Raw genomic sequence first — 23,816 nt, forward strand, 5'->3', positions numbered from 1 at the left:
GATATTCGTTGGTTTCAAATTTCGAAACTTAGTGTACATGAAATAATTTTCAAGATCATTTCAGTTGTTTGTTTTGTGATGTCTGCGGTTACGAGGAAGTCAATTGTTGTCGCCCAGAGAATTCCTCCGAATGCTTTGAAAACACTCACGAGCTACAAGGGATTCGACGTCGAAGTCTGGAACGATGACAATCCAATGCCGGATGATGAAATGAGCAAACGCTTGACAAGTGCCAGTGGAATTTTTGTGACCCTGGAGTCTAAAATCAAGGGGTCAGTGATTCATAATTCTCTTTGGGTAGCAAAATAAGGGAACCAATAATCTTTATTCGATGGTGCTACCGTTCGATGGGCCCTCTGGCCCCGCTTATCCGGGGACCGCATGTCACGCACCATGGCGTAGATGCAGAAAGGTCGCCGGACCACAAGCAAGTTGTGGATAATCAGTCTTACTACTAATATATCTATTTTATTATACCAATGCAACTAAGGAACCAGCTAAAAACGGTGATAAGCACCGATATCCCGCCAAAATTACCCGCGAATTTGCAGCTCTGAGCGACAGCTACAACAAGAAAGATTATTCACAATCTCTTTAATCCGGAATAATTGTATTGAAATAGCTGCATTGACTCAATCAATTCTTTATTTCTGACGGGCAAAGTTGGTACCGTTGTTGGGAAGACGTAAAACGCAAAGTGACTCAATCCTTGTGTATCTCGCACCTTCTGCTGCTAATTTTGCAGTTTGTCTCATGTTTCCAGGCTTTTTGAATAAGGACCGTATATGTCTTGCCTTTATTGTATTTTTTCCTCAAGACTTTTGGATGTCAGAACAACGTTCAAAGTTAGCAGAAGTGGACATGTAACATTTTTGCTGAGTGATGACCTAAATGCTCTGCTGTTACTCTCATAAGCGCCGCTACATTTAACCTTTTGAGCTGTTTCATGTGATTTATTTTTTTCAAACAATGATTACCGATTATTTTAGTCCGATTCATATTTTAAAGCAATAACTCTTCTTAACCGTCTTCTGTCCGATCACACTTGACTTTTGTTTTCGTCTGGTCTAAGTTGCCCTCGTTCAGAACGAAAGTAGCTGAACTCAATTGCTCGTGCTGATTTGAGGAAGGCTCATGCTCAAAAATTTTATATCAAATTTTATCTAAAAATAACTTATTCTAAAGTTTGATGCCCCTAAATATTGCCTAGCTTGAAAGGCTACTATCATCCCCCTCCGTTTCTCGTGGCGGGTTTATCCCGAAATAAGCGAGTTATTAAATGTCTCGTAATCTGCTGAACAGGCTATCAACCAGCCGCGCGCCTTTTTTGGCCTCTCGAAGACGAGTATTGGAGGGCTTTCTGACGAAGAATTTGGTGTGAGTATGAAATCGGAAAAACATAACTTGTAGCATGTTTGGTGGCTTTTGCTCTACATTATTTCAGTTTTACTCCAATTTTTTTAGAACTATTTACTGTTAGAATAAAACTAAGATAGTTTCGATAGCATTCTGAAATTTTTAAAATAAGGAAATAAGTTGTCTGCTTTTTGAGGTTTTTTAGGCTACGTTAGCAGCTTATGGCCCGTTCTTTATAACAGTGAAGCTATAAGGTCAGCTAGCTATGTGAAGGTTCTCCTGGTTTTTTGACTGGCAATTTGACTTCTATTCTCGGTTGTTTTATCCGGATGGTCCTGGATCCTGATAATCTTATCTAATGGCTTCAATAGGGCACTCATGTGTCAATAGTGCAGTGTTTTGTTTTTTTTTAATTCGTCAAAGTGCAATTAGTGGTTAATATGACTTTGACGCTGTTTGTTTTAATAAAATATCAGCGGGTTTTGCGAGTTTTATTTATTGTCGACGTTTCTTGTTGTCCTCTGTTTTGGTGTTAATGTTGACTGGTCGCATTCGCTCTTTAATGAGATGTTTTTTGCGACCGTAGGACGAGGGACGTATTTGTGCGATAGGTAATGCTTTTATGATTTTCGAGTTCAACTGAACGCTACTAAATTTTGGTTTTTTTGGTCTGTTGTGTTGATAATTGAATTTATATGAACATTACAGCCATTTTGTGCTGCTGAATTAGCATTAGTGGCCCAGAAGGTTGAAATAATGGAAAACTATGAGCAACGTTATTTTTACTGTTGCTTGAATATTTTGGTTGATTTTGAATGAGTACGTTGATCAATTGCTTTCGGAAAAAGTTTGAAACCATTTTTGTAAACGTGTGACGTGTGTCTATTCTATGATCTGAAAGCCCGTGATAAACATGCTGACCTCTTTCTACCATACGTCCCACCGCTGGAATAATTCGTGAGCAGTTTTAATTCGAGAGTTTCTCGGGGTAAAAATCTAAAACATTTATCGCTATTTTCCAGGAGTTTCAAACTTGCTAACGTGTTCTTGCTTCTTGTTGATTTTTATGTATGATTTCCGTAAATCGCCAAGTGAATCAATCCATTGAGGGATTTCTTGAGGATCTAGCACCTTGTGAGCTATTTTTGCAGTTTTCTCATGTGTCCAGGCTTTTCAATAAGGACCTTATGTCTTGCCTTTATCGTGTTTTTTTCTCACAACCAATTTATTTCAGAACAACATTAAAAGTTAGCAGAAGTAGACATGTAATTTATTTCTTGATTGATGATGCAAATCGTCTGCTGTTACTCTCATAGGCGCTGCTACATCTGATTTTTTGAGCTGGCTAATGATTTGTTTCTCTCAAACAATAATTACGGATTGTTTTAGTCCGATTGATATTCTAAAGCAATAACTCTAATAACCATTTTCCTTATGATCAGACTTGGCTCATGGTTTTGTCTGGTGTAAATTGCCTTCGTTAAGAATTAAAGTAGCTGAATTGAAAAATTACTCGTGCTCATTTGAGGAAGGCTGATGCTCAGAAATGTTATATTAAAGTTTATCTACAATCAACTTAATTCTGAAATTTTATGCCCCTAGTTTTTGCTCGGCTCTTCCGAAATAAGTTAGTTTTGAATTGCCTCGTAATCTGCTGAACGGGCTATCATCCAGCCGCGCGCCTTTTTTCGCCTCTCGAAGACGAGTATTGGAGGGCTTTCTGACGAAGAATTTGGTGTGAGTATGAAATCGGAAAAACATAACTTGTAGCATGTTTGGTGGCTTTTTGCTCTACATTATTTCAGTTTTACTCCAATTTTTTTAGAACTATTTACTGTTAGAATAAAACTAAGATAGTTTCGATAGCATTCTGAAATTTTTAAAATAAGGAAATAAGTTGTCTGCTTTTTGAGGTTTTTTAGGCTACGTTAGCAGCTTATGGCCCGTTCTTTATAACAGTGAAGCTATAAGGTCAGCTAGCTATGTGAAGGTTCTCCTGGTTTTTTGACTGGCAATTTGACTTCTATTCTCGGTTGTTTTATCCGGATGGTCCTGGATCCTGATAATCTTATCTAATGGCTTCAATAGGGCACTCATGTGTCAATAGTGCAGTGTTTTGTTTTTTTTAATTCGTGAAAGTGCAATTAGTGGTTAATATGACTTTGACGCTGTTTGTTTTAATAAAATATCAGCGGGTTTTGCGAGTTTTATTTATTGTCGACGTTTCTTGTTGTCCTCTGTTTTGGTGTTAATGTTGACTGGTCGCATTCGCTCTTTAATGAGATGTTTTTTGCGACCGTAGGACGAGGGGCGTATTTGTGCGCTAGGTAATGCTTTTATGATTTTCGAGTTCAAATGAACGCTACTAAATTTCGTTTTTTTTTTTGTCTCAGTTGTGTTGATAATTGAATTTATGCGACATTATATGAACATTACAGCCCTTTTGTGCTGCTGAATTAGCCTTAGTGGTCCAGAAGGTTGAAACAACGGAAAACTATGAGCAACGTTATTTTTACTTTTGCTTGAATATTCTGGTTGATTTTGAATGAGTACGTTGATCAATTGCTTTCGGAAAAAGTTTGAAACCGTTTTTGTAAACGTGTGACGTGTGTCTATTCTGTGATCTGAAAGCCCGTGATAAACATGCTGACCTCTTTCTACCATACGTCCCACCGCTGGAATTATTCGTGAGCAATTTTAATTCGAGAGTTTCTCGGGGTAAAAATCTAAAATATTTGTCGCTATTTTCCAAGAGTTTCAAACTTGCTAACGTAATGTTCTTGCTTCTTGTTGATTTTCATGTATGATTTCCGTAAATCGCCAAGTGAATAAATCCAGTAAGGGATTTCTTGAGGATCTAGCACCTTGTGAGTTATTTTTGCAGTTTTCTCATGTTTCCAGGCTTTTTCAATAAAAACCGTATGTCTTGCCTTTATTGTGTTTTTTTTCTCACGACCAATTTATTTCAGAACGAAGTTCAAAGTTAGCAGAAGTAGACATGTAACTTTTTTCTTGATTGATGACGTAAATCGTCTGCTGTTACTCTTATAGGCGCCGCTACATCTGATTTTTTGAGCTGGCTTCTGATTTATTTCTCTCAAACAATAATTACGGATTGTTTTTGTCCGATTGATATTCTAAGGCAATAACTCTTCTGACCATTTTTTCTTAGGATCACACTTGGTTATGGTTTTGTCTGGTGTATATTGCCCTCGTTAAGAATTAAAGTAGCTGAATTGAAAATTTGCTCGTGCTGATTTGAGGAAGGCTGATGCTCAGAAATTTTATATCAAATTTTATCTACAATCAACTTAATTCTAAAATTTTATGCCCCTAGTTTTTGCCCAGAGTAAAAAGGCTACTATCATCCCCTCAGTTTCTCGTGGCAGGTTTACTTTTTGGTGGCTTGCTCTTCCGAAATAAATTGGTTTTTAAATGCCTCGTATCTGCTGAACGGGCTATCAGCCAGCCGCCCGCCTATTTTGGCCTCTCGAAGAAGAGTATTGGAGGGCTTTCTGATGAGGAATTTTGTGTGAGTATGAAATCAGCGAGACATAAATTGTAGAATGTTTGCTGGCTTTTTTGCTCGACATTATTCCAATTTTTATTCCAATTTTACTGCAACTTTTTTAAAATCATTTACTGTTAGAATGAAACTAAGATTATTTCGATGTTACTCTTATATTTTTAAAACAACAAATGTGTTCTGTGCTTTTTGGCGTCTTTTCTGTGGGTTTTCAGGCTACGTTAGTTACTTGTGATGAAGAGTTTTGGTGTGAGTATGAAATAGGAAAGACAAAAGTTGTTGCATTTTTGGTTGCTTGTCTGCTCTACAATTTTTGATTTTAAAACCTTTTTTCTGTCGAAGTTCGCTTTAGAGGTTTCTCTAATGTAGCCTAGGTTAACAGTTTTTGGCCCATTGTTTATAGCTGAGAAGCTGTGAGCTGCGCCTTGCTATATGGCGGTGCTCTTAGTCTTTTAGAGTTTTTATTCGCGTGCGGCATTTCGACTTCTATTCTCAATGCTTTTATCCCGATGCTTCTGACTCCTGACAATCTTAACTAATGGTTTCTAAAGGTCATACATGTGTCTCAATAATGCATTGTTGTGTTTTTTGATTTCGTCAAAGTGAGATTCATTGTTATGACTTTTGTTTCATTAAAATATCAGTGTATTGTGCGCGTTTCATTCATTGTTGTCGACGTTTCTTGTTGTCCTGTGTCTTTTCTAGTGGTCGCATTTGCTCTTTAATGAGAAGGAGTCCTTTGTGACCGCAAGATATAGGACGTATTTGTGCGCCAGGTAATGTTTTTCATTTTTTGAGTTCAACTGAATTTACTAAATTTCTTTTTTCGAAGTCTGAGTTGTGTTAGTAGTTGAGTTTATGAGATAGTAGAGCAACATTATGGGCACTTTGTGCTACTGAAATTGGATTAGTGGCAAAATACCGAAGAAAGGAAAACTGAGCAACGTTATTTTGAAACCTATTGATTGTTCTGGATATACATGCTTGAATATTTTGGTTGCTTTTAGCCTAATTGTTGATTATAATTAGTTTCAGAAAATGACAATTAATTCATCTTGTGTATCAAACTCAAATGAAGAAGCGATGAACACTGCGACGTTACTTTTTAAAAATAATCATGATGACCTCTCGATCTCAAATATCAGGCAAATTTTGATGTTAATCAAAATTGTGGAGAAACAGAACAAAAGGCTGGAATACATGGAACGAGAGTTAGAGAATGTCTTGAGCGAACTATAGAAGATTCGAATGGCATCCCTGACTTGAATTAGAGGACTAGAGAACTTTAGTGGTATTCCCGGAAAGGCTGCCTTGTATTCTCAAATATTCAAACACAACCAAGGTACATTTCCACAGTGCTCTTCATTATGAATAACATCTTATAGGTGGGTTTTACTGAGCACAATATTGCAGCTTGTAATCATTTGGGAAATTGTCAAGTCGTCACCGTTATTGTACAATTTTTGCATCATAAGCTTCGAGATCTTGTTTGGCGACGAAAATCATAGCTGAGAGAAATTGTAAATAGTGAAGGAAAACGAGTGATCGTTGAAGAGCCCCTGATCATAATTCATCATGCAGTCGAAAAAAGAATTACGGTTTTAAGGAAAAAGTAGAAATCATGCGCGCTCAATGGGAATATAGAAAGTGCCGATGCAGTGGAGATCAAGTCGATTGATGAATTGAAACCTTTAGAATTTTCTAACGCGCCACAAGAAGAAAGGCAGAGCAAATTTCCAGTATACATTTTGAACCAATCTCCGATGCCAAATCTAACGAGGAGACCGCCAACTGCCGGATGCTTCCAAGATCGAGTGAGGAAGAGATTTCTTCTCATATCGCCCCTTTGCGAAGATGAAAATATGGCTATTGATCACAATCGGCATTAAGCAAGCAAGCAATTTTGTTGAAACATTTTAACAGCATCAGTTGATGATTCTGCTAGTTTGCAGTTAAGCGAAAATATAGACCAAACCTAAGCACAATTTTCTTCACTTAAACATTCGGTCTTTAAAAGCTCACTGCGATGAGCTTTGTTTTGACTGAAACTTGTTTAACAGAAAATGAATTGGTAGAACACTTCTATATACCAGGTTATCAGCGACTTCCAACAAAACCTAGGACAACGAGAAAAGGCGGGATTGGCGTGTTCCTCCTTGGATCAGAGCTGCTGAAAGCCTACATCTCGAAATTTTTCGGAAAATTGTTCTTTCAACAGTCATTTAACGCTCATCATCGAACGTCAGTGTTTCTTCATGAGTTTGATAAATTTATGGAACTGCTGAACAGCAATTCCTGTTGCCCAATCATAATAGGTGATTTTCATCTGAATTCAATTTGAAATCCTTCATCCATCCTTGACTACCTAAACATCATTGAAAGCAATGGTTTTAGACAAAATATAGCCAAAGTCTTGCGAGAAACTGAGAATTCAAGATCTCTTCTTGATCATGTCGTGGCAAAATATTATTTTGATCAAAATTTGAGACTGTTGTACACAAGGTTAATATAACTCACCGTTATCAAATTGCATTACGTTTTACTTGTAGCCCAACCCAGCCACCGACTAACATTAGGCGCAACCTAAAATTTTTCAATTCAATTAATAAGAAACAAGAGTTCTTTTCTTTGCTTAATTCTTAAACTCAGAATGTGTTTCGTACACTAGGAGTAAACGATCAGTGCATCAAATTGAACTAGACTATCATAGATGCGGTAAGCTTATTTGCTCATAAAGTAAATTCGAAAAAATATATTAAACGAGTCACTGTGTCCGTGGTCTAATGACTACATTAAGAATCTGTCCAATAGAAGAGACCGTTTCTCAGCAAAACTTACCTACTGATTGTTTCGACGAGTCAGTAAAAAGACGAGCACAATTTTGGCGAAACAAAGTAACCGCAGCTATCAGAAAAGCAAAAAGATTATTACACAAAGAAAATTGAAAATTCGTTTCGAGAGCTGGGTTATTCAAGGGCAGAAATGAACTTGCGGTTCAAGCTCGAAAAAACCTTGTGCAATCTTAAGTTAAAAATAATGGATTGTCAATTCAGAAAAAGCGAGAAACCGCATGTGAGTTTAACAATTTATTCAGGAGCTTTTGAGCAAGACTGTCGAAAGGCTTTTTTTACCATCAGTGTGATTGAATTAAGACCAAAGCGGTTTTCAATCTACATGCAATGGCCATCCATTTTTTCTTTGAAAGTACAATTAACCAATTATTAGCCTCGTCTACACCTCATTTTCACGATGTCTAGTTTCTTAAATATAAGCTTGCATTTTTGAATGGCTCCCATTTTTCAAGATATTATTTCAAATCGTTTCAGGAACGATATTTACCCCACAGTGTACAATCTGGCCAAGAATATTCTTGTACATGATTTTTTTTAATCGAAATTTGATATTAATAAGTGTCGACCAATATCAATTCTTTCGTGCGTAAGATAATGGAAAGAGTTTATATAAAATAATCTCTTAGACTCCTTAACTCAACTTGAGTTTCGGTCTGAACGTCATTTCGGTTTCCGTTCAAAGCCTTCAAAGATTGATGCAATCGCGGAGCTAACCCAGAAGATCATACTCATGCGTGATCGTAAATCGTTTGTTCATTCAACTTGTTATTTTGGTTTGAAAAGAAAGCATTCGATAAAGTGAATCATAATCCTTTGGCTCACAAACTAAGTACATATGGCATATGTAGATGTTCTTTGAAGCTGCTTAAGGATTATCTTGCTGAAAGGAAACATTTAGTAGCCATTGGAGACATCCAATCAGATCTTTGCGAAGTCTCCTGTGGTGTCCCACAGGGCTTCGTCTTGGGGCCCGTTGTTTTTAATATAAATAAAAGACCTAAGCGAGCACTGCATTCTATCGAAAGTTCCTCGTTATGCTGACGATACTTCTCTCTTTTTTCCCCTAAACGCTAAACAAAGTCAAATTCAACAGGAATTGAACATTAACAATTAGCAACCATCTTTCTTTAAACCTATCTAAAACAGAGTTGCAATGCTCTCTAAATACTGCAAAATCTGTATTTGTTCAAGAGATGGAGATAGAGTTCCGAAATGTAACTACATACCTAGGTGTACACATTGACAAAAATTTGCTTTTTAAAGAGCATGTGAATTAGGTTGCAAATAGAGTAAGGGAATTGCTTGACTTAGTTTTTGTAATGCAAAAATACATAAAATGTGTTATACTGAAATGTTTTTGATTTCTGTTTTCAGCCAAAAATTCATTATGTTTTACTTATGTATGGTGGCTGCTCGAAAACAACTCTTGGCATTCTTAAACGTTTACAAAATTTTCTACGCTGTATTACTTTTCTCTCTCCACGGGAAAGCGCTGAACAACTATATGAAAAATATCGAGTTCTTACTGTTGAAGAGCTCTACATTTATGACCTGCTCAAGTTGGCTTTAAAGTCTTTAGCAACTAACACTCATCGTCAGTTATCAACAATTTTTTTGTCAAGTTTTAGATTGTTGATACAATACTAGAAATCAACAGCCAGGTTTCTCTTGTGTACCAAAAATTAAGTCAGTTATTTTACGAAATTCTTTACAATATCGAAATGTTTAACTAGTTAATGCTCTATTGGAGTTCGGTTATGCAAACATTAATGCTGAGACAACTGCAAAAGTCCAAATTATAGCTCATTTTTTAAGGATACTTTACTCATAATTCTACCTTAGAGAATGTAGTGTTCTAGCAGGCCCTGCCTCGTGTGCCGATTTAGACGATGCGAGCACCCCTCTAACAAGTCAAGGGTTATTCTGGGTGCCCATCGTAGTTATATGGCAGCAGGGACCTTCTTTTGATCCTCGCAAGTATAGATCAAACTGGTAAAAAGTTCCAGAGTTTGTGTACTATTTTTTGCGAACTCCTACAAAGATATTTGAAGCCGCTACCTGGATTGTGACACACTGCAAACATCTCCCATAAGTTGAGATAGTATTGGTGCTATTATACCTTGAACTTATTTCATAATAATTCTGTGACCATTTAATGACACAGCGTGCGGTACTGCATTTCCCTTTTCCGTTATTTTTACATTATTTTTGTACCTCAAGGTTGATGTATTGTGGACGGGGTGTCATTTAAAGAGTGCAATGGTGTTCGTTTGGAATCATCCTCTTCTGCATTGCGGGTCGCATTTCTCGAGAAATTGTCAATTCAATTTAATTTCGAATCTGAGTACGTTTACATTTGCTTTTGCACAAAGTTTGAAATGTTTTTGTAAGCGTGTGACGTGTGTGTCTGGGATGTTAAGACCCTTGAAAGACATGCTGAACTCTTTCTACCCCACTCCCCACCGCTGGAATAAGGCGTGCGCAAATTTAATTTGAGTTTTTATATTATATATGAGGTGAAACTAAAAATCTCAGTGCAAAAATCTAATTTATTCATCGCTATTTTCCACTGGCCTGAATAGAAAGATGGTTAAAAAACTGGCCTTTCATACTTGCTAAAGTATTATGTTTTTGCTTCCTGTTGGCTTTCATGTATGATTTGCTAGATTTTGGATGAAGATTCTGCATTGAGTTTGTTATTTTAAATCAATGTAACCAAAGTTGTTATTTCGGGTTGATTCTGTCTCTAAAATAACAAAACTGCTTGCCTGATGCTTTGAGTAGCAGATAATGAGCCAACAATCTCCTTGGTGGAACTAAATTTTGGAAATGTAGGGCGAAAAGCAATGCTGTTTATTTCCCGAAAAAAATCCACAAAATATTTTTTATCAACAAGAATGTTTGTCATGGCTCTTAACACAGAGTTTCACCGATATCGTTGAAAGTTTCAATTGGCTTGTTAGATGACAGATTTTTGCGCTGATGAAGAGCAGTGTTTAGACATTTTTTTTAGCGGAGGATAATATCAACAAGGCGGCTCGTTAATGTGCGTTCGCACATGATGTTCCGACTCGAGCTCATCTACATTTTTGACTTAATTGTCAACCAAATGAAGAAAAAACAAAAATAGATGTTTGAGTTTAAAGCAATCGTTACACAACCTATCTCCTAATTGAATTACATAATGTCATGCCTTATTACAGCGCCAATGAGATTTGAAGTTAAAGAGACTACGAGACAAAAAAAATAACCAAAAAAATTAGCAATAACAAAATTTTCACGGCAAAAACTGAATATCTAAATTTAAAAGCACATAGTAACAACGTCAAAATGCAGTCAGATATAACCTTATCTGCTCAAACTTAATTTCTCCTAACTATACAGCGGATGGAAAGTTTTTTTAATGAGACTATGTTACAAGTCAACAAAGAGAACGATCAATGAGGCGAAATTCAAAAATTAATCAACATATTTTGAACCAAGAAATATCAAAAGTCTTAAAAATCATTAGCTTTTAACTAAAAAATCCTTGATAAATTACTGAAAAGTTACTACAAAACCAAAAGTTCTTTGGGTAGTTTAAGACTTAAGAACGAACTGAAGAAAAACTTAAAAATTGAGAAACGATTTGCGAAAACACAAACTATTGCTACCATTAAAGTCATTAGCTATTATCTGAATATTATGTATTTCTAATTCAATTCTTATTGCTACTAATTCAGCTGCAGGAATTATACTGAGGGATTAAATAAGTTTATTTGGGCCACATTTGGAAACCATTGGGATCTGTTACTACGCTATTGTTCTGAAAGAAGAGAAAAAGAAGTGCAAAAAATGACCCCTCAAAAAACGTTTGTAAAAACGATTATTCTCCAACAAACAAAGCATTGGTGACAAATAGTATCAAAAGATTTGTTATTTTTGGAATACAAGAAATTGGTTGTGATCTCTCATTGATGAAAATAAGTTACAATTTGACGAAAAGAACAACAAAAACTGAATAGGTTTGAAAATACATATCTTAAACTTTAAGACTAAAGGCTATAAACTGACTAACTGATTCGGATAACATCATTAATTCAATCCTCAATTTCAAGCTCAAGAGACTTTTCAACCATTTACGGCTACCTAAAGAACAAAAACAGGCAAAAACAGCAATTTCATGAAAAAAAATTGAGCGAAAAGTGTCGAAAGCGTTAAAAAAAGAACTTTTCACTAAAACTTTTCTATGTTCAATTAATTTTTTAACGGCAATTGGATTACTCTTTTTTACTGATATAGTTTCATAAAATCAAGTATGAACAAATACATTAGAACCACGAAATTTTTGAGAAAACTCGTAGTGTCAACGGCATTAATTTCATTGGCTTTCAACGGAATCCACTAAATACGCTAAATTATGACTCTATGGGACAACAAGTTTGTTTGCCAATCATATTCGGTCAAAAAGACCTTACAATAAGTTATTGAAGATGAAAACAACAACAAAGACAGGCAACAACCAAAAATTCAGTAGAAAAGTGCCAGAAGAAAGTGTCGAAGGAATTTAAAACATAGATTCTTCTCTGAAAACTTTTTTTATGATCCGATTAACGTCTTCCTTGAACCAATGGGAACTATGAGTGTTAGGATAAAATGATAAGATTTCAAAATGATCATATAAAAATAGGTGGCCTTAATAGGTAGAAGAAGAAAAGGCTAACCATATTAAATTAGGCTGCAATAGAAATAGAAAGGGACCTGTGAGTACTAAGACTGACCAACAATCCACAAAAAATTTTTAGGATCGATTACTATTCAAAAGAATTTTCGAAAAACTTTTTTTAAAGTTTTAACAGCCATTAAATTCAATAGCTTTTAACGGAAGCCAATAACTACGCTCAGAAATAACAAGATGGCAGGAAAAAAATGTTTGTCATGCATAAATAATCAATAAGAGATCACAATAAGTCTTAAGACTATGAAAACAACAACAAAACTAGGCGAACACCAAAATTCAGTAGAAAAGTGCGAGAAGAAAATTTTGAAGCCATTTAAACCATTAGCTTTTCTCTGAAGACTTTATCTGTGATCCACTGAATGTCTTTTGCAAGCCAATGGGATTAGAATAATATTTGAATAATGTGTATAATATTTGAATAAAGTGATAAGTGTTCAAAAGTAACCAATAATACGAAAATATCCCATTTTTTTAAATTTTGAATTCTTGTGTTATTGAAGTCGTATAATCACAAATTCAGTAGAGAAGTGCGAGAAGAAAAGGTCGAAGCCATTCGAAACCATAAGCTTTTACCTGAAAAATTTTTCTGTGACCCACTGAATGTCTATTTTAATTCAATAGGAGCTGTCAATTTCAGGGTTATGTGATAAGATTTCAAAAGTAACCAATAATACGGAAATATCCAAAAAAAATTTAAAACTTTTTGAAATCTTGTGTCGTTAAAGTCATATTACCAAAAGTTAGAAAATATAACCGCCAACTAGATCAAATTTGGTTACAGTAGGACGGAAGAGTGTGCTAACATCACAGAGACTGACTTACAATTCACGATAATAAGTTTATGATTGCTTAATTTTCGAAAAAATTTTCGAAATATTTTTTTAAGTCTTAACATTCATTAGCTGTCCACTCAAAGCACTAGATATGCTCACTTGAGTCTCATTCTAGAGGATATTGCACTGTTTGTCAATGAGTCCATGCAATAAGACTCCAAAAATTAGTAAAACCTCAAAAAGAAACTCAAAATTTCATCTAAAATTACGAAAACTCAGAGTCGAATTTAAAAAAAATGAGCAATTCCTTGAAAACGATTTTTTTCTTCATTGGGCTTCATTTGACTGTAAAGGAGGTTTGTCATTAACGGAACATCGATATGAAAAGTGACTTGTCTCTAGGTGACTTAAAAAAGCAAAAAAAGTAGAAAAATTTTATAAAAAATAGCTCTCAGATAAGTTTCGAATTTTTTGATATTGAAGCTGCCTATCAGACCAGAATTAGTCTTTTTCACCGCATTTAGTCTATTAGGAACACGAATATGGTTCATTTTTTGGCAAGAAATTTAAGTTTGAAATCCTATTTTTATAGAAAATATCTTTATTTGAAGAAAAATCACACTAAAACTGAACAAATATCCCGTGTTCACACAAAACTTCAATCCTCAAAACTTCAATACATTTCTCTGCGATGAATATATCGATCGGCCAAAATTGACTGAACAAAAAAAAACATTTGAGTATATAGTTCCTCCCCCTCACAAGTGGGGTCGGAACAATAACCATTCGTTGAAAGTCGCTTAAATCTTTGAGAAAACGTATCTTGCTTTAGAAAGACCTTTTGCAGCCGGCAGTATTATTGAGCAATATAAAACAAGTCAGGACTGAATCGAATGTTGCAATCTGTTTCTTTATCGTTAGGATGCCTCATAAAGCAGTTATGAAACTAATTAATGAGTATTTACTGCTTTAAAATTCGACCTGTCTGATCGTTTGAGATGACTTCACAAGAGAGACAAGAACACTGATCGCACTTTTTTGTTACTTGTACAAGGCGGTTATGATAAAAGTACTTGTTTCCTATGAAGAGGCTGGAATTTAGCTGAAGTTTGAGTTAAGGGTAGTCTTTTTAAAAAGCTTTTCCTTCGTCGCTGGTAAATGTCTCAAAGATTGTTGTCAAGATTATCGCATTTAATTCAACGTAAAGGTTTTATCCAATTATTGATGAATTCCGAGGATATAAAGAGCTTTTAAATGATATAAAAACAAACGCACATTGCAGTCGAAATGCACGTATAATTTTTGTTTTCTGTTTATTCCTTGTAGACCTCTTCTTTGCTCTATTCATATTTCAGTAGGCATGGAGCCCTGAGAGGTAGCCACTACTTACTGATGTAAAGTTGTGTTATATTTAGGGATCTGATCAAGTCAGTGGGACCAAACTTAAAGTGTGTGTCTACAATGACAGTCGGCTATGATCATCTAGACGTGAAGGCGCTGCGTTCTCTTGGGGTTCGAATTGGGCACACTCCCGATGTTTTAACAGATACAACAGCAGAATTAGTTGTGGCATTACTAATGGCCTCCGCGAGACGTCTCATTGAGTCCCACAAATGCTTGCTTAGTGGGTGAGTGTTATCTTATTCATTTCTCTCTAACCAAGTTTGTAGAAATTAGCTTAGCCCAGTTGATCTTTTTAACCAATTTTTTTGTAGGAAAAATTTCTATTCTGACTTTCACGGTTGGATGTTCGATTTTAGCGTGCTAAATTGATCCCATTCAAAATATAGGATCTATTCTGTTTCGGCTCCCCAGCTTAGTGATCATTTAACTTTTACGGCCCCCCAGGCGCACGTTCTATTTTTGTAAGGTGCTAAGTAACAATATATGAATTGTAACTGGGGGCCCAAAAGCACGGGGAGGGAATAAACAGAACAGATCCACAATTTATAGCAGCTCGATAAAATTGGCAGGAATCTACTACTGAAGATTGAATGGAAAAGGCGCTGAAATTGATTTCATTTTCCTTTTAAATATTCTTTGTTCTAATAAAGTTTTTTTAGCTGCTTAGGTAATACCCCTTCTGTGCTAAAGTAGCTTTTAATTGATCCCCCGCCTGTGGTTGAAGCAATTTGTTCCAACTTTGTAAGTTCGTTTCTAAAGGTTGATTGAACTCGGATTTTTAGAGACGTGGGAAAGTGGAACCCTAACTGGATGTGTGGGAAAGACATTAAGGGCTCTACAATTGGCTTCGTGGGTTTTGGGCGAATTGCGCAAACAGTGGCAAAGCTCCTATCATCTTTCACAGTCAAACAATTCTACTACGCAACTAGAAGCTTCATCTGCGATGAAACAACCCTGGCCTCTATTGGCACACCTTGTGAACGAATTGAACTTGAGGTTATGTTGCCGAAGTGTGATTTTGTCATTGTTCTGTGTTCATCAAATGCATCTACAAAGCTTATGGTTAATCGAGATTTCTTATCCAAAATGAAACCAGACTCAATTATTATCAACGCCAGTAGAGGTGACGTTTTGGACCAAGATGCATTAATAGAAGCATTGACTACTGGAATCATAAGAGCGGCAGGTTTGGACGTGACAACCCCGGAACCCTTGCCTAAAGATCACACTTTGTTGCATTTACCTAATTGTACAGTTTTACCGCATATTGGAAGTGCTAGTGTTGATACGCGAGAAGCTATGGCAATGTTAGCTGTGGAGAATTTGAAAGCGGCTTTGGAAGATAGACCTATGCCGGCTGAAGTTCTTCCCTAATATATGGAACACTCGAAAATCTGCCTGCCGCCTGTGATACTATACCAGTACGATCAATGTCTTGCAGTGGCTGTATGGGTGGAAAACTGGAAGTTACAAAAGTGTAAAACTGGAATTAATTAATGGTAATTACAAGAGTATTTAGTTTCGCTTCTGATTGAAATTCATCAATTACTTGATTGCTATTCATTTTTATGAGGATAGAACGAGTCAGTTTGTCAAATCTCGCTGTGCTCAGCTTCGCAAATCCGGCTTAGAGCTCCATCATTATGACCATTTGCGTTATTGGCTGATTGTGAGTTTTCTCTTGCGTTTCTCATGTCATTGTCATCTGGGCTTCGATTTCTGTTATCAAGTATTGTCACCCTCCTGCTACTGTTGCCTGGTCGTGAAGCACTGGAGGAACTGGACGGTTGAGTAGTTGATGTATTTTGAGTACTGCTTGTGGTCTCAGACGAGGGTTGCGTAAGAGATCCTCCTTGCATTGCCGTGTACAAAGCCGAAGCTGCTCGTTCTACTCCAATTATGTCGTTATTGTTATCATCGGCCGAACTGCTATCACCGCCTCGAGTGTTGCTTGTAGTATCATTTGATGACGTCATGATATTGTAGTTTGTATCCATGTTGGAACCCGACTGCGGCTCTGAGTTGCTTTCGGCTTCCAAAGGACTGTTGTTCTCTACGTGGATCTCGGCAAGAAGAGATTCGGGAATTTTGTTTCTGAGAAACTCCTGAAAAATTGAATCATTAAAATGCTACCATAGACTTGGTTACGAGACATTTCTCCCAATGCCAAATTACAGATTGCTAAAACTTTGCATATTGTAATGAATTTTCATTGAATGTTTTGGCATTGAGGAAAGTGTGCTGACATCGTGAAAAACTGGCTGTGAATTGAAATGATTGTCACATGGCCTTTTTTGTTTACACTGAATTTATTGTTACGACCATAACGTCTTGATTAATGCTATCACTTCTAATAGTTTTCAGAACAAAACTCAGCGTGAGGTATGAAAGATAATAAGTTCAATTGTTGGCACGTCAATAGCTTCAAATCAAACTGTAATCAGGAACAAAATTACTGAAATCATGACGCTGAATAAAACAAAATGTTGGAAGTCATGACGGATTGAAGGTAAGTGATCAAAAAAATATTCTGATTGACTGAAATTTTGGAATCAGCGGGCAAACAATATTCGTTATCTAGACGGATAATGCATATTTTGAAAGTTGGAATCATATACGGGATAAATTTTTGCCTTCAAAGTATGGGCTTGGTTGAGCTAAATTATCAGCTGCGCTCGTCTAAATGCATATCATTGGAAATTTCCATACCGATTATTGTTGCATTATTTGAAAAAGGTTTTCGGCAGTATGATATTTTCTTGCAGGCATTTGCATAGTTCGAGTGTCAGAAAGTCCTGGCTAGTTATCAATTATATTTTGACAATTTAATTTGGTTAATAGTGATCTAAGATGAACGATTTTATAGTGGCGCAATTGCGATACATCTTCGTCGTAGGACAGAATTGGTATAGAGTTGTGAATTAGATGAAAACACTAATTTAAATCACTGAGAACAAAAAAGTAAGTAGATTTGAAAGCAGGTCAAAATTGGCTTCTACGTAACTAAGAACGCAAAGAAATTTATCTAATTTGATTGCTATGAAGGTTTGCACTGAAGCATGATTTACATACAAACGTCGTGAGCTCAAGCGCGACTGACTTGAGACTAAACTCGTCGTTTGTTGGTTTAATGGATCTAGAAGTTTTTCGTTTATCTAATTTTTAAGCTATCTAGTTTTTAAGTGAAACATAGGTGATTGAGCCAATATACTCTTTGAAGCTTTCGGTTTTTGAAAAATTGGGTCATGATATTTTATTCGTTTACTTCTAGTTGCTTCATACTATTAATCTTCACACTTTCAAAACTCAAGAGTAGGCTATTCTTTTGCTAGAAAACTTCTGAAACTGTTAACATCTTCGTCGGTCGATAGAACAGCCTTATTATTTTTAAGGGATGAATTTTGGGTTATTGTTCTGTAATTAAAGTAATGAATGTGTTGAAAAACTTTGGATGAATTTTCCAAGCTAGATCCAAGTTACTCCACTTGAGTTTTTCGTGCTATATCTTATTGATTAGTAGTAAAATTTCCCCGTTGTTTGTTCCACATTGCTTTCAATTCCGGTAGAGTTTTTGAAAAATGTTTGTCAGTGCAATTTTCGTATGAGACCGAACTATGAAAAGATTCGAAGGTTAAACCGGTTGACGTTCCTAACAAAAGTTTATGGAAGATTCGTTAGTATCTTTTTTATCAGATTAGGTAATTCCAATTACTGTAGGCTCTTTATTATGCCAGCCATCTTAGATGCTCATCTCATGGATTGTTTTTCTGTATTTTTAAAAGTTGGCGCATGCTATTAAAAATGTGACAAAAATTGAGAGGCCAATAATGTTGCTCTTCTCTGACTACCGGAAAATGAGTTGACATTTAATACGTTTGAAATCAAACTAGGAGTTTGCTAGAACATTTGAATTGTTTTTTAAAAATTTTTTTTAGCTCGTTTTGTTCTGAAATTTAATAAGAAACCAGTTGCCTTGTTCACTTTATTGACATGAAAGAAATTTTTTGTTCACAAAAATTGACATGAAAGAAAACTTTGAAAATGTGATAGAATCCTCAATTTAGCATGAGATTGAGCAGAAATGTTGTCATTTGAGAACCTATTTTAAAGCTTTTCTAGTGACTACGTCATGCGACAACCAGAAATATTATCACTATAGGAAAATATTTGGAGACAATAGTTGGAAAAGACTTTCATCCTCTAAAGACTTGGGATTAAGAATGACTTAATTGGGCTGGTGAACGCTATTTTTGTGCTGTTCTATGTTTTGAGATGAATTTAGTCAGAATGCTTAGAAATGACATCTTAATAATTAAGATTTCATTTTTGCATGATGGGAGCTGAAGAGTTGGAGACTTCAAAAAAGGTTCAATACTAGGGATTAATGGCTAAAAAGTAGAGAAAAGTTGACGAACCTGGAATTACAATAATTATTTTCCCCGCAATAATGGCAGTTCTAATTCATAGTTCGAGATAAAGAAAATAAATAGGAAACGGCTGCTTTATTTTTGCAAAAAGAACTTTTTTTTTCTGGGCGAAAAATGTGCGCAGAAGGGCTAAATGGAGTAGTTTTCACCGGATTAGAGACTATGGCGGACTGATTGCGCGACAATACGGTGAAACACCACAAATACCAAAGACAAAAAAGGAGATAAAAACGAGATTCTGATCTCAAACGCTATCTAAATTCTAAATCAAAAACCAATTACTAATGCCTCCATAAACATTATATTTTATATTTTTAACATTTGGATGAACTGAATTTACTTTCATTTAGCGTTCACATTCAATTTAGATATAATAAGTTTTAATGAGTAAATCACTGAAAAAAAGGTGCTGATTGTGATCAATTCATCATAACGAAAAGTCGTCTGGAAGACGGCGAATGAATGACATAGCAGAACAAATCCCTCAATACAATTCTAAGAATTTCCTATGAATAAGCAAAAAATTAGACCCAGATATGGATTTGGAAAACTTAGAAAGTTAACCGAAGGAAAAATTCAAAAAAGTAGTAAAAAAAGTCAAATTGACAAGTTAAATGAGAAGTTGTTGGATGTTGAACCAAAATTATTATAGACGAAACAAACTTTTAAAACGATTTTCTCTATCTACTTTAAATTTTCTTGTGAAGTTTTGTGTCGAAAAACTCAATTTTTTTTACTCAACGTCCTGTTTCGACGTGACCAATTTTAACTGCAAAAATATCTGAAGACGTCAAAGAGAAAGTGTCCTTATAGATTTTTCTTTGAATTGCATTGAAAAGCCACGCCTGATTTAAAATTGTCGTAACTGCAGCTTTCGGGTGCTGTCTTAGTTTTTGTTTGCAGTTCCGTTTTCAGCTCAAGCAAAAAAAGTTTCATCATAAGACCATTAAAATTTTTGTTGTTTTATAATTTTGGAAAGCTAATTAATCTCCGATCAAAGTCCATGTGAGATTTTTTGTTGGTAATGAATATTAGACGCAAGTTTTTGTGCATTGAAAATTGAACTATTGATAAACATGTATCTTTTTTGGCTGTAGGTTTGCTCAAGTTGACCCCAAAGACGGGTCAGAGGTCGGTAGCAAACGCACAGATGAATGAGCTTTTGCTACTTGCGATTGGCTTAGACATGTGTTATAGTCGAGGCTGGGACGCTGATTTGTAAAAAAATATATAAATAACCTTGATTTCTGTGAATGAGATGCGCTCATCTGGTGCGTGTTCCCAGCAGCAGAGCATGAGGTTGTACACATCTCTGTGCAGTTCGTTCAGCAGATTGGGACAGTCCATTCTGTATCCCTCTGTCAGTCTGTCGAATAGGTCTCTGTCGTCTGCGAATCCAGGGTACGGGTCAGTACCCAAGCTAAATCAGGCAAAGATTTTTAGAAATGAGTTTTTTGTATCAGTGGTTCTCATCAGAAGAAATAAGAATACTAAATTTTAGTGAACGATCTTAGTAATTCAATATTTCTAGAATCAATGCTCAACTAATAACATTGCCTTTTGAGTTCTGATCAAAGTTCTTCAAGATTGAAAACTCTTTTCGAAAGCTTGCTCTACCGAAACATCATTTTTCGTTTTGTCAAAGTCACTTCCGAAAATTAAGACTTGGGTGGATGGGAAGCTGAAAATGTTCTCTTGGATGAATTGAGAAACTCAGAAAAGAAGAGAACGTTTTCGTATCATCAAAATTATCAATCAGTTAAAAAAGAGTCGTTGAATCAGTTTCAGATGACAATCAAGTAAAACACGATCACGAAAAGGCGAAATGGTAGAGTGGAGATTTAGCTATTTTATTTCTTGACTAGTTTAATACAAAAGAAAACATAAACCGACAAATGTCGGAAGAATTGCTCCTGAACGACCGGCGAGGCAATTTAATTCATGGTCTTTAGTCGAGCAATTTTTCTTTATGGGTGAAAGAAAACTTTGACCCCACAGGGATTCAAACCACTAACCCCTCGATCCATGACCACCCCCATTAACCACTGCGCTACGGGTCACTTAATTTTAATATGCTGCAACCGATTTTATATTAGCAACTTCAGAGCACTAGAGATCACTCAAAAATGATGAACGAAAGCGTGAAAAAGTCACTTGAGAAGTCAAAGAATGTTCTAGAAGAAAAGCGCAAAATTGTCAAGCAAAAAATTTGCATGAAAAAAGACACACGTTTACAATAATTGCTATGAACTTCGTTCAAGAGCGATTAAACAATTAACTAAAATTAACAAACAATCCAGGAAACTATACAGTAAACTATAGTGAAAGTGCCTTAAAAAGTGAAAGTTCCTCAAAAAGTGCTATGCTGACCTAAACCATGACACCACGAAATCGAATCGCGTATAGCACTAAGTTGATATGTTTGATTATTAGTAACATATGATAAAAAAAGTCAGTGGAGTGTGATAAAATAATAGCTAAGGGGAAGATAGGTTTTTGGTTATTTCCTTTAGCCTCTTGTGTGGAATGGCAAGTTCTCGGCTTTGAGTAAAGCTATATGAGTCTTCTTCTCTAGTGGTAGTTTAGCGTTTACTACAGGTTAGCGCCTAATTTACTGAACGAGTGACTGGTTTTTTGTATAAGAAGCATTGTTTGTTTGCTATTTGCTCCGAATTAAATAATCAGGCGGCTGGTAAAATGTCATTAGTTGAGAGCTGTTTCCTAAATTGTTTTGGTTATTATTAAGTAGAAGGAAAATTTTTAATGAAGATAAGCTGCTGTTCGAACCATCGTGTCCTCTACTCTGATTTTCCCGTTCTTGAAGTGCTAACCACTAGGCGCTCTTTCTTTGTAGTAGTATCATAAAGTTCTTAACTGATAAAAAAAATAAAGAATTTGTTGTGCTTTTTAGTAATGCTGACAGAAGAAAGAGTAGAAAAAAGAAAAACGGAAATTCGTTAAGAGCAATTGAGATGCTACTTGAAAAGGTGTACTTGAGATTGGAGTTCAACTTAATGTGATCAAGACACCCGAATATCACTGTTCATAATGCTTTGATACGTTTCGTTGTTTATGTTTCTAAAACATAGACGCCATGGTGTTTATGTTTAAATGAAGTTTGACTGTGCACTTATCTAAGGAAACAGCTAACACCACATTTTGAAAAAAATTGAAGCACTTCGATTTGAAAAAGTTTTAACTGGGATTTTGTCAAACAAAAATTGTTTTAGCAATGATTACTTCTTTGTTATTACCTCTTTGTCAAACTGACGCCGTTCTCGTTCATTGAGATAGACAAGGTTGAATGAGCTATCAATCACTATGTAATGAGCGATAGTACTCGTTCGACAATCGTTGTATTGTTGATATGAATGAATGAATTATTTGAGTAATATGACATCCAGAGTGAAATTGAAGCACTCTGATTTGAAAGTTTTAACTGGGATTTTTTCTAACAAAAATTGTTTTTAGCAATGATTACTTCCTTGTAATTCTGCCTAAACGTGTCTTACAAAATCAGACCAGAGATTATTTTTTTGCTACTTGTGATTTTTATTTAAATATAGTCGCCATAAACTTTCTTTTATTATGTGTCTTTGAAAATTTCTAATTTCATCGCTGTTCGAATAATGAAAAGAAGCCAGGACCGAAAAGAATTTTTTATTTATCTAAATTTTCAAATGTTATTGTTCCGACCCCACTTGTGGGGGGGGAGGAACTATATACTCAAATGGGTTTTTTTTTGTTCCGTGAATTTTGGCCGACCGATATATTCATCGTAGAGAAATGTGCGTGGTATCATTAAAAAGCTCGTCCAGCGTAGAATTCGAAATTAAAAAGATTTTTATGAATTTCGTTTTTTTGAGGAGTTATCGAGGATTAAAGTTTCATGTGAACACTGGATATTTGGTTCACTTTTGTTCACTTTTACCGTAATTTTCGTTCGAATTAACGTTTTTTCTACGAAAAATTTAAATCAAAACTAGATTTCACGCCAAAAAGTAACTTAATTTTAGGTTTTTAATAGACGAAAGGAGATAATAAAGACTAGCTCTAGTCTTAGAGGGAAGTTTAATATATAAAAAAAATCGAATTTGTTTTGGGAGCTCTTTTTTTTTTAGAAAATTTTGCAATTTTTTTGTTTTTTCAAGTCACCTAGAGACTACTAGACACTTTTAATATTGAAGTTCCGTTAATGAGAAACCTCTTTTACGATCAAATGAAGCCCAATGAACAAAAAATTTGTTTCGAAGGGATCGCTCATGTTTTTTTTTGGATTCGTATGTCAAGTTTCGTAATTTCAAATGAAGTTTTGATTTATTTTTTGAGGTTTTACTAAAGTTTTATAATCCTATGGCATAAACTTGTTGACTAAAGGTGCAATAGATTTGCTAATGAGCATTAAGTGAACCCATCTAGTGCTCTGAGTGGACAGCTAATGGCTGTTAAGACTTTGAAAATAAATTTTCGAAATTTTTTTTAAAATTAGTAAATCAAACTTATTTTTGTGAACTGTAAGTTCGTCTCAGTAAAAACAGGATTGAACTCCTTCATACCACTGCAACATAAGTTAATCTCATTGGCGGCTTTCTCAATTAACTATTGGTTATACGTCTTCAATGCCACAAGATTTCAAATTTTTTAAAATTTTTTTTGGACATTTCGTTTTATTGGTTCATTTTGAAATCTTATCACGTCATCCTAATATTGATGGCAACATCTTCCTTTAGTGAAGACGTCCAAAGGACCATAGATAAA

At 35.4% G+C, this 23,816-nt stretch overlaps 2 protein-coding genes across 2 annotated transcripts in view; one reads left to right on the plus strand and one right to left on the minus strand.

The window, feature by feature from the left end:
- Positions 1 to 16,184, plus strand: LOC142342917 (glyoxylate reductase/hydroxypyruvate reductase-like). The gene is made up of 3 exons (XM_075394594.1): positions 1 to 272; positions 14,643 to 14,855; positions 15,414 to 16,184. Exons 1-3 carry the CDS (start codon positions 79 to 81, stop codon positions 16,003 to 16,005), a joined length of 999 nt encoding a protein of 332 aa, XP_075250709.1. The 5' UTR covers positions 1 to 78; the 3' UTR covers positions 16,006 to 16,184.
- The window catches only part of LOC142342910 (uncharacterized), an 18,207-nt gene continuing 10,489 nt past the window's right edge, over positions 16,099 to 23,816 (minus strand). Inside the window, exons 2-3 of the mRNA XM_075394582.1 lie at positions 20,298 to 20,478; positions 16,099 to 16,736 (exon numbers count right to left, since the gene is read on the minus strand). Coding sequence (XP_075250697.1) covers positions 16,224 to 16,736; positions 20,298 to 20,478 — 694 coding nt within the window. The 3' untranslated portion in view covers positions 16,099 to 16,223. The remainder of the gene's footprint in view (positions 16,737 to 20,297; positions 20,479 to 23,816) is intronic.

Source organism: Convolutriloba macropyga, chromosome 1 (assembly GCF_964194025.1).
Source record: "Convolutriloba macropyga chromosome 1, txConMacr16.3, whole genome shotgun sequence".
In the NCBI taxonomy this organism is placed as follows: Eukaryota; Metazoa; Xenacoelomorpha; order Acoela; family Convolutidae; genus Convolutriloba; species Convolutriloba macropyga.